This window comes from Molossus molossus, unplaced genomic scaffold (genome assembly GCF_014108415.1).
Source record: "Molossus molossus isolate mMolMol1 unplaced genomic scaffold, mMolMol1.p scaffold_m16_p_3, whole genome shotgun sequence".
In the NCBI taxonomy this organism is placed as follows: Eukaryota; Metazoa; Chordata; class Mammalia; order Chiroptera; family Molossidae; genus Molossus; species Molossus molossus.
In genome coordinates this window covers 995,001-1,005,820 of record NW_023425366.1, presented here as the reverse complement: position 1 = coordinate 1,005,820, position 10,820 = coordinate 995,001, and the positions used below count along the sequence as shown (strand labels likewise).

The 10,820-nt window shown below is 55.1% G+C and overlaps 1 protein-coding gene across 2 annotated transcripts in view; it reads right to left on the bottom strand.

The window, feature by feature from the left end:
• Positions 1-2,012: 2,012 nt before the first annotated feature.
• MIER3 (MIER family member 3) overlaps positions 2,013-10,820 on the bottom strand; it is a 28,505-nt gene continuing 19,697 nt past the window's right edge. For both annotated transcript variants that reach the window (XM_036280082.1, XM_036280083.1), the window contains 5 exons: positions 9,187-9,265; positions 7,485-7,579; positions 2,818-2,945; positions 2,600-2,742; positions 2,013-2,508 (listed from right to left, as the gene is read on the bottom strand). In XM_036280082.1, coding sequence (XP_036135975.1) covers positions 2,051-2,508; positions 2,600-2,742; positions 2,818-2,945; positions 7,485-7,579; positions 9,187-9,265 — 903 coding nt within the window. In that variant the 3' untranslated portion in view covers positions 2,013-2,050. The remainder of the gene's footprint in view (positions 2,509-2,599; positions 2,743-2,817; positions 2,946-7,484; positions 7,580-9,186; positions 9,266-10,820) is intronic.

Sequence of the window (10,820 nt, the reverse complement as noted above, 5' to 3'; positions counted from 1 at the left end):
GTGTGCGCGAGCCACGTGGATTATTGCTCGTTGTGACCAGGAGTCAGAAGTGACCGTCACCGGCCGTCAGCCCCAAGAGGCTGGACTCAGTCGGCACTTTAACATCTAAGAAACTAGTTGGAATTTCTTTTTCTCTCATATCATTTTATGAATTTTGGTCAAAAATCTTTATTCAAATAACCAAAGTGTCCATTCAACTTGCTGAAAATCGAAACCTTAGATAAGAAACACTGCTTCCATCTTGCACCAAGACCCCAGGACGCACAGACACTGAGCAGCTCCTGCCCCAGCCGAGGTGCCGAGGTGCCGGCCGGGCCCAGGTTGTCTGTGCTGCTCCTCCCACAAACCAGCCACTGTCACCCAGAGTGAAGCCAAAGGGAAACAACGGAAGGTGTGGCCAGTACCCCACTGAATACAGAAGTTGTACTGATCTGTCACAGAAGAAGTGAGGTCCAGAGTTCAGCACGACCCACAGCAGGGAGGCCGACAAGCCGGATGGACTCTGAAAGCAGCCGCCGCCTGGACGCCCACCCTGACTGCAGGAGCGAACCCCACAGCTGTGACTTGGAGCTGACTGTCGTCAGCCTGCTCTGCCCACTGCGCTGAGTGCACGGTCGGCGCCGCACTGTGTAAACACCTCGAAGCACTCTTCACTAAAATGCTGCAAATAAAACAAGAACACATTTCATCCGCACCAAGGATGTCATTGCAGTTCACAGTTTGTAGAATAAATACCCTCCCTTTCCACCACCGCCAAGGTCGCTGCGATCTGCCTGCCCGTCAGCACGGCCTCGAAGTGACGCAGACTACAGGGTCGGCCACGGCCACGCACCGCAGCGGCCGGCGACGCAAGACAACTCGCAGGAATCGGCAACTAAAGCGGCGCAAATAAGAAAAAGTCAAACTCTGTCTTAACTAAAATATAAAAGCAGAGTCAGCAACCCTAACACTGGATCAGTGTCCATGATGCAGTAATAACTTAGAGATGCGAGTCTGCAGAGCAGTTTCTGAAGCTCACGGCAACGGCTTCTGGCTCGAGGTCCGCGACAGTACGAGCTCGAGGCCGTCTGGACGTGTAAACTGTAGAACTCGAAGTGGGGACGCACCACTCGATTTCAGATAACTCACATTTTCTTGCCAACTGTTCAAGCCAAACAAAACGTGTGGACGTCCTCCGAGGTCCTCCGCAGCATGTGCAACCCAGACGCCCCTCCAAACGTCAACACCGAGCTGCGGACGCCACCAGGTGGCCGGAGTGTGGCCCGCGAGCGGCACGCCCACCTGGCCTTGCGGACGGTGCCTGACCCAGCGGTGACCGGCACGATTTTACAATCACGATCTCGACACGGGTGGACAGACCCCATCTGGACACATCTTCAAAGGCCGCCACTGCAGCCGATAAAGGGCGTTTCCCACAAGCCTCCCGCCAGCCAGGCGCCGGTCCTGTGGAAGGGCTGAGGGGGGCAGGCAGCGTCTCGTCTGCACGGGCTCCTCCCGCCGCCTCCACAGACATGGACTTGCTGTTTGTAAACTGAAGTGCTCTAGTTGGATAACATGAGAGAAGTTTCCATTTTTAAAAAAATCCTTACATGTTTGTAGTTTAAAGAAACCTACCCCTGCTTTTGTTTCATTAAGAAAACCAAAAAATGCTACATGTGGCAGGGACCAGGATACCTGTAAACACGCTATCCCACTGCATCCGTCAGGGCGAAAGGAAGTCACACGAGGAGAAGCCCCGCACTCAGCCTGACCGCCGGCGCTGCCCCGGGCTGGTCTCTGTCCACAGGCGGTCAGCACAGGGGAGGGGAGAAGCAGGGCGGGGGAGGTGCTGCAGCTGAGGGGAGGCGGGGCTCGCGCTGTCCCAGAGCTCAGTCGTCGCTCCCAACTCTGCGGGTCACAGTTCGTCTCCACACTGATGGATTGAAAATTGAAAATACTCTTGATAAATCAAGATACAGTTCTGCACAGGCTGACATCACTGATGTCATAGAGAGCGTCAGACTCCAGTGAAAGACTACGCGCCCCGGGCCGTCCGCGCCCAGGCGCCCGGTCACTCGGAGTGCAGGGCCGCGTGCTGGTGCAGCGCGTGGGCGCTCAGGAAGCCGTTGGTCTCGCCGGCAGACAGGCTGCCGAAGTCGGCCACAGACACGGCCATCTTGGCGCTGGCAATGTGGTGCGTGTGATTCTCGAAGTCCACACCCAAGCTGTTCACAGAAACCTCGTTCATGAAGGGCTCAGGGACAGCAAGGCCCATCTTCAACCTCTTGGCTGGTCTCTCGGGCTCCTCGCTGCAGATGTTCATGGGGTTCAGCTCCGAGTGGTAAAATCCAGTCTCAAAGAGGTGGAAGCAGTCGCTCTCCCCACTGCTGGGCAGGGCCAGCAGCTCCTCCGTCACCGCCGGCACGTGGCTCCCTTGCCCCCGCGGCGTGCTGCCCAGGGGAGGGAAGCCGCCGTCCAGAGAGCCCGCCTCCGTGGGGCTGCAGCTGGTCGCGACACTGCTGCTCAGAGCTGAGAAAGAGAAAGCAGACGGTTAAGTGAGCGGTCCGATGTCACGAAGCGAGAGAACGCAAACGTGCTGGGAACACAGCGGCCGCCTTGCCTGTCAGGTCACTCGCAGTGAAGGAGGTGAGAATGTTCAGCGGTGGGTCAGGAACAGGCTCAGAGCGGGCAGAGGTTAAGGCGGAAGAACTGACCGTCCCGCCCAGAGCTTCTGTTTCATCCACCAAACGATCCATGTAGTCCCTGAAAAACACACCCAGTAATTCTGACTGCACCCCAGGGAAAAGGCGAGTCCCCAGGTCCAGCCCACACACTTACGTAACACCAGGGTGGTGGTTGTATCGCTTCTTTCCGAACCGTGTCTGCTGAGCAAAGTGATCGTGGCGCTCCGACTTCTTCCACATGTAGTAGAAGGCCACGCACTCCGCGACTGTCCGCGTCCTCACCTAGCACAAGGGGTGGATCCTTAACAACAGCCCCATACGCTCATTACACTTCTCTTCGCAACCTGACTTTGGTCCAGGGACGCTTTCCATCCGACTGCAAACTCCTGCGCCTGTGCTCAGTGGTGAATCTGCAGTCCCACCATTTAACAGTGAGATTGCCTTCAAGGCCCAGGTCTGCTTCTATTTAAACCAGAGTGCATCAGTTTACAGCACAAATGTGTACCTGGAGATCACCCACCACCTTTACCGAAAGCCCGAAACGGGGCACCCTGGGCCTGTCCTCACGAACTTCACTGTTCGGTGAGTCTGACGACGGCAGGGCTTTCTGAAGCCCGAGGGGCCAGTCCACCACCTCTCACGGAGCCTGTTAGCTCCCAAAGCCACACGCAGGCCTTTCCCGGGAGGAAGGGCGGTGGCTCCGCCGCACCGTCCAGGGCTCCACGGCCCAGCCAGGTCTGGGGTCCCCTGGGGAGGGTCGGCACGCCGCTGGAGCTGCAGCGCAAGGTGATTTGCTGCCCGGAGGCATGGTTTCCCCAGCATGCGATTGGCTCCTGGCTGCAACCGAGTGGGGGAAGAACCACAGAATCCGAGCCTCGCCACCCTGGCTGCACAGGATACGGCTCCGCTAACGATACTCAGCTGCAGGTGTGAGTTCAATACACACAGAATTCCGTGTCATTATCCAATTAGCACTTCCTCTACTGTGCCCAGTAATGAAGGTTTAGTAATTCTATCATGATTAGTGAGCCTGATATGATATAAAATAACAACACAGGGTCAAGCTTTGTAAACCAAACTTAAGTGCACCTTCCAATACGCATCAGCAGCATTGAGTCCTTGCAGAGAACCAGGCATCTCGGGGCAGAGCCTCTCCTGTCGCATCCGCTGATGTGTGTCTAAGTGCTTAAACCATGTCTAGTAATGACCGGACTTAATTATTTATAGAGTGAATAAATGCATTTCATAAGTCATTGTAAAACTGATGTTTTGCAGGCAGCCCAGACTTCTTTAAAATCTCTTATCTATCAACTGAATGAAGAAGCGTCTCATCTCTGGGAACAAAGGAGATGAAGCTGCCCCACACGTCTGGGAGACAGGGCAGGCCCAGGCCGAGCAGGACGCGAGGCCGTCCGCTCACAGACACGACCGTCTGCAGAAAATCCCGGGGCTCACCGACCAGCCCCCGCACTAGTGGGGGGTCCCGGCGAGGCTGCAGGAGACAAGGCTGACACGCAAAGGCAACTGCGTTCCTATGTGCCAACAATGAACAACTGGTACTCGAAGCTAAAGCCACAATGCCACTGATCTCAGCACCCCCACAATGAAACACACGGGCACAAACCTAACGAAACGCACGCAGACCCAGCCAAGAACAAGTGCAAGGCGCTGACCGACGAAGTCACAGAGCTGGACACATGGACATTCACGGACATTCACGGACAAGGAGCGTCGTTATCGTTAGTGTCAGTTCTTCGAGACTTGACCGATAGATTTCGGGCAACGCTGAACAAAATCCCAGCAAGTTAGTTAGTAAATAATTTTAGACAAACTAATTTTAAAATTTCGTGAGAAGGCAAAAACCCATCACAGCCTACAGGACACAGAAGAACAAACTGGAGGACGGACAGGACAGACAGGACGGCAGGGCCCCAAGACCGACTCAAAGCTCCCGGAGGCAGGACAGTGTGGGGCTGGAGGGCAGATGAAGGCGGCCGCGCTGAGCCCCGCTGCCCGAGGGGTGGGGGTGGGGGGGAAGGACGGGCTCCCACCAGCGGTGCTGGGACAGCGTCCACATGCAAAGTACAGCCATCTAGACACAGGTCTTACATTCTTCACAGAGGTCAACTCAAATTGGATTATGGGCTTGAAAGTGAAATGCAAAACTATAAACTCTTAGAAAATAACAGGCGAAAACCTAGATGACCTTGAGGATGGCAATGACTTTCAGATATAACACCATAGTCACAATGTGAGAAAGGAAGATTAAGGTGGACTTCACTAAAATTAAAATTTCTACTCTGCAAAGACATTGTCAAAAGAATGATAAGACAAGCCACAGACTGGGAAAAAATATTTCCAAAACACCAACCAATGCACTGTTGTCCAAAACATAAAGAAATCGTAAAACCTAACAGTAAGGGGCGGGGACAAAACAACACAAACACGCCCGACTGAGCGGGCGAAGAGCTTCAGAGACCCACGAAGACACGCGCAGGCCCGAGAAGCTGCCCATCAGGCAGGGCGGGCGGCGCACCCCTTGGAGCCCAGGCCGAGCCCCGCGCGAGGCTGTGGGTGCGACTCGCTCCTCCCGCGGAGCGCACGGCGGCAGCCACCGAGAGGCCGTGTGGCAGTTTCTGGCAGAACCAAACACTCTGGGCCACGGCCCAGCCGTCGCGAGCACGGGATTGTCCAGAGGAGGTGAGAACTTCGTCCACGGGAAACCTCTGGCGGTTTATTTATTCATAATCATCAAAAACTGAAAGTGACCACAACGTCCTCTGCTAGATGAACGGAGCAGCAAGCTGCTACATCCACAAGTTATTGGATAAAAAGAAATATGACCCAAAAAATGAGCTATGAAGCCCCATGAAGACATGGAAGAACCTTGAATGCATTTTGCAAAATCGAGCGAGTCCCCTGGGAAGACCGCACAGCGTCCCTTCCAGTCCGCGGCCTCTGGAGGAGGGAAACAGTTGGAGGACAGAGGAGAGGTTCCCGGGTCAGAGGAGGGACGCGCAGGCGGAGCAGGGGATTCGGGGCGGAAACTCCCTGCACTGATGGTGGACACACATCGCCAGGCCTCTGTCCCCTCAGCCTGGGCAGCACACACATCGCCAGGCCTCTGTGCCCTCAGCCTGTGCAGCGCACACAATGAGCCCTCATGTGAACGAGGGCTCCAGGCAATGAAAGTGTGTCAATGCTGGTCACTAACTGCAAGCATGTCACACTGACGTGAGGTGTCAGCGCCAGAGGGAGCGGAGTGTGTCCGGGGGAGGGAGGGGCATGTGGAGCTCTACGTACTTCCTCATTAATTTTCCTGTAAACCAAAACTGCTCCAAAAATAAAGTCTCTTAATTAAAAAGCAAAAGACATAAAACATGGACCTGCCTATCTAAATACTTCAAAATCCTGTCTCTGCAGGATGGAGAGAGAACAGTAAACAAAGAAGCCAGAACGAGGCCCCACTTTCCAAACCACTGAACTCTCCCCGAAGATCTTCCAGAGCAGCTGCAGGTGCTCAGGAGGGGGCGCAGGCTCCCACAGCTGCGGCCGCAGGACACAGCCCGCCCCGGGTGTCGCCAGACCCCGGACCTGCCCTGCCGCAGCGTCTCCCCCGGCCCTTCGCCACGCCGGGCTCGCCTGGTGCTGGGCAGCTGCGGGCGTGGACAGAGGTGCTGGACAAGCGCCCGGCACAGGGCAGAGGACTCTCGCTCCCTGCACCCTGCACCCAGCACCCTGCCGTCGCCCTCCCTGCCCCCGACCCCGCAGTCACTGACGGTTCACTGTCTCCAGCTCTGCCTTTCGCAGAACCACACAGCAGCTGAGCCCTGCGGTGAGCAGCCTGTGCAGACGGGACTCTGCACTTCGCAGTGTGTGTGTCCGGCCCTCCGTGTCTTTCCACGGCTGCACAGCTGATTTCTTTTCGAAGCCAAGCAATGTTCCATCCTACGGAGGCCCGCGGTCCGTCCACCCGCCAGAGGAGGCCCGCGTCATTCCCTCCTGGAGGGACACCCTCGTTCCTCCACCGCTGGCAATGACAAGTGCAGCTGCTGCGAGCATGTCTGAGGTCTGTGTGCACAGAAACCTGCAACCCCTCTGGGCGCACCAGGGAGCGGCTGGCGGAGCGCATGGCGAGTACGCTTAGCCCCGTGGGGACCCCCTTCCTGCCTTCCGGAGGCTGCAGCGTTCTGCGCCCCAGCAGCGGTCCAGTCTGTTGCTCCACAGCCGCACCAGCACTGGGTGTCGTTAGAATACGTTTAGTTGCTTTTAGGAGCCAATGGTTCCTTAGTACCTGCATTTCATGCTGAAGAGAAACGTTCTTGTTCTTTTTTACATGTGTTCCTTTATTGATTTGAGACAGAGAGGAAGGGAAAGGGAAAGGGAGAGACAGAAACATCGAAGAGAGAACACCGACTGGCCGCCTCCTGCGCGCCCCCACTGGGGATAAGCCCAACCTGGGCCTGTGCCCTGACTGGGAATCGATGGGTCGACGCTCAGCCACTGAGCCACCAGCCAGGAGAGGAACATCTCTGAGGCCACACAGCGCTGCACAGCTTAGGGAGCAATGGGTCGAGGGAGATGGTGGAAGAGGAGGAAGACTGCTCTGGGCGTGAGGACGCTGACGTGTGCAGGGCCAGCCCCGGAGCCGCGGTGGGCTGGAGCAGAGCCCACCGCACGCGGGCCGGATCGGAGCCGCAGCCGCAGCCGCAGGGACACGCTCACAGCGGCTGCTTGTTCTTCCACGCGAGCGACGTGGAAACCAGGTGCTCGTGCTCACTGCCATCCCTAAGCGGCGCTCTGCGCTCACCGCTGACTCACCTTGTTCTTCTGTATGAGATAGAAGTCCTTCCCGAAGAGCATGAGGGCGTGCTCGAAGCTGCGGCACTCGTCCTCTGTCCACGCCGGCGTCCCCTCTGAGGAAGTCAGACAGGACGGTTGGCCTCAAGCTTCAAGATCCCAACTTACTCTCAGGACGTTTCTGCATAAAAGGCCGTAAGCACAAAGCCCCCCCCCACGCTCTACACTGGAGAGTTCAGCCAGGGTCTCCAAGACTGCGCACAGTGTGAATCTCATCAAAAAGTCTAGAATACCTCGCCCTGGCTGAGCTGGTTTGGCTCAGCAGTTAGAACATCGGCCCACAGGCCAAAGAATCACGGGTTCGATTCCGGCCAAGGGCATGTACCTCAGTTGTGGTTCACCCCCGGCCCTGGGCGGGGTGGTGCAGGAGGCAACCAAGCAATGTGTCTCTCTTGTCTCAATGTTTCTCTTTCCCTCCCTCCCTCCCTCGCACTCTATCTGAAGATAAATGGAAAAATATCCTTAGGTGAGGCTTAGAAAAAAACTCAGCCTGGCTAGTGTGGCTCAGTGGCCGAGCGTCGACCCTGCACCAAGAGGTCACTGGCCCGATCCCCAGTGGGGGCGTGCAGGGGGCAGCAATTGATGTTCTCCCTCATCGATGTTTCTCTCCTCCCCCTTCTCTCTCGCTAAAAATCAATAAAAATATTTTTTTAAGTCTTACTTTATGGAAAAAGAAGCCTTATTTTGGCCTCACATCGAAACAGTGGGTTCTTTCATTGGAGACCATCACTAATGGATACACACACACGAGCAGTCAGCGTTCAGTGTTCCCTAGAAACATGAGGGAAACAAGAACAGCCGTGTGCTCGCAGGACTGCACCTGCGCAAGGACCCGGCAGGTGTCAACATCACCCGCGCAAGGACCCGGCAGGTGTCAACACTGAGCTCAGATCCGCCTGCTACCGAGGCAGAGGGAGGGGCAGGGCTCACTCAGTGACCTGGGGCCAGGTCCCGAAGCCAGACAGGAGTCCAAAACAAAGGTGAAAAATACTTTGAACTAAGGAAGAAACTAAAACGACTTGTTTCAAACCAGCAGCGTTTACAAGGAAACGTTTCAGCAGGCTGCCTGCATGTGCAGGTTTCCACGCACTGCCCCAGCTTCTGGAGGCTCTCGGGCCACTTGCACCATGTTGCCAAGCAGAGCTCACTCCACGCACTAGTGACAGCGGGGGGTGCGCCCCATTCACGTGAGGCAAAACACTGAGGTTACCGGTAACCACTTTCCTTGGTACACAAAACGACCAAAACATCGTAAAAATGCTATTACATCATCACTAAAACACACTTCTTGTGATAAACTCAATGGAGTATATCATATACGTTTCTCTTTTAAATCTTTAATCTCCTTTCATTTCCTGTGTTGTCTTTTCAAAAAAAAAAAAAAAGAGCGAACAGCTTTTTCTCAGTGAAATCATAGAACCACTCCTCATTACTTCAGTGCACCGCGCTCTCTGGGGTCTGCTCTGCCTGTGACTATTCTTCAGGAAGTGCAGGCGACAGGGTGACTGTCCTGTCTGGCGCGGCTACAAACAGAGGCAGGAGGACGAAACGCTGACACGCCGCAGGTGAGCGGAGGCCGTGCGGAGCGCCACAGCTGCCCTGTCCTTCGGACGTTCTCTCTTCTGTCCCCAGACCGCCCAGCACCCCGACCCCGTGCACCTACCCTGAGCCTTTCCACTGCGGCAGTACCTTTCGACAGCTTCGCTGATGTTATGGTTACACTTGAGCAGCTCATACAGTGCCTAGGAGAGGGGGAAAAACTAGTCAACAAAAACAGCCAGAGTGCACACTGCACATTAAACACAAACAAACAGAAACCCCTGGCCAGCACTGGCTGGAACGCGCTCTAACTGCAGGACGCGGGGGGTGCGCAGACTGCGGCCCATGTGGCCAGGCTGCCGCCGACCGCAGGGCCCGTGAGCACATCGCTGCTCTCGCCCGCTGCTTGGCTCGCTCAGCAGCACCCCGCCCACTGCCAGGCCTGCTGGGCGGCCCGGTCTGCATCACTTTCTCCAGCTGGGAATGAGAACTGGAGCCCTCTCTGCCCATCGCCTGCTCCCCGCCTGCGTGTTTTGGTGGACAGAACGGCAGGAGGCCCACACCAGAGGGCGGTGCTCTGGCGAAGGGGTTTCCAGTATCTCAGTCATTCCTTCCACCATGCACGGCATCGCTTTTAAAATGAGAATTTCTTCCTATTAAACTTGTTGGAAATTATAAACATACTAAGTAGAAGTGGGTAGAAATCAATTAAAGTTAAATAATACTCCACCTCCCAAGTCAGTCTCCAGAAAGGCAAGGATGGCTCAATACTGGTAAACCTGTCAAAGTATCTGACACCAGAGCCTGGTTCTCATTTTAAAAACAACAGGAACCACCCTGGCCGGTTTGGCTCAGTGGTTAGAGCGTCGGCCCACGGACCAGAGAGTCCTGGGATCGGTTCCCGCTAAGGGCATGTACCTCAGTTGCAGTTTGTCCCCAGCCACGGCTGGGGACATGTGGGTGGCAACCAGTCGATGTGTGTCTCTCTCTCTTCCTTCCTCTCTCCCTCCTGCTCTATCTGAAGATAAATGCAAAAATATCCTCTGGTGAGGACAAAAAAAAAAATTTTTTTTAATTAAAAAAAATTGAGAAGCAGCAGGAACCGTAGCAAGTCCACAAGCAGACCCTGCCACCTCCCGAAGGCAGAGGCATGTCAGCCGGGCAGAGTCGCTGAGCGAGCAGCCTCAGTGCGCCCCCACGGAAAGCGGCCCGGCCACTGTGCACACCGTCCGCAAAGGCAGCACCAGTGAGTGAAGACAGCACAGGAACAGGAGGTGCAGGATGGAGGGAGGGACCAAGCGCATCGACAGTGACTCTAAGACTAGAAGACCTAAGAGAAATAACTGAACATCATTATACTAGTTCCAATTGCTTGAGAAAAAAAATTTTAGTATAACTGATATTCCTATCAACATTATACCATTATAAAAATAACAGAAATCCCATTTACAATAGCATTGAAACACATAATATTTTACAAATGCTGAGAACTTAAGTGAATCAGATGCATGTCATGTTCAAACAAAAACATCTGCATGACAAAAACGGGTAAACAAGTGAAGGGCATGTTCTTATTCTGAAGGCACTAATTCTTCCAAAATTAACTGGGAGTGTTGATGGAGCATCAGTACTAACCCAGAGGGACCTCCTCTGGCAGCTGACGAAAGTGCTCTGGAGCTCAGCCAGCACGGCCTGTGGCCTGGGGACAGGCGAGGCCCACCTGCCTCTGGGCACTCAGCAGTCAGGGTCACGTGGCTG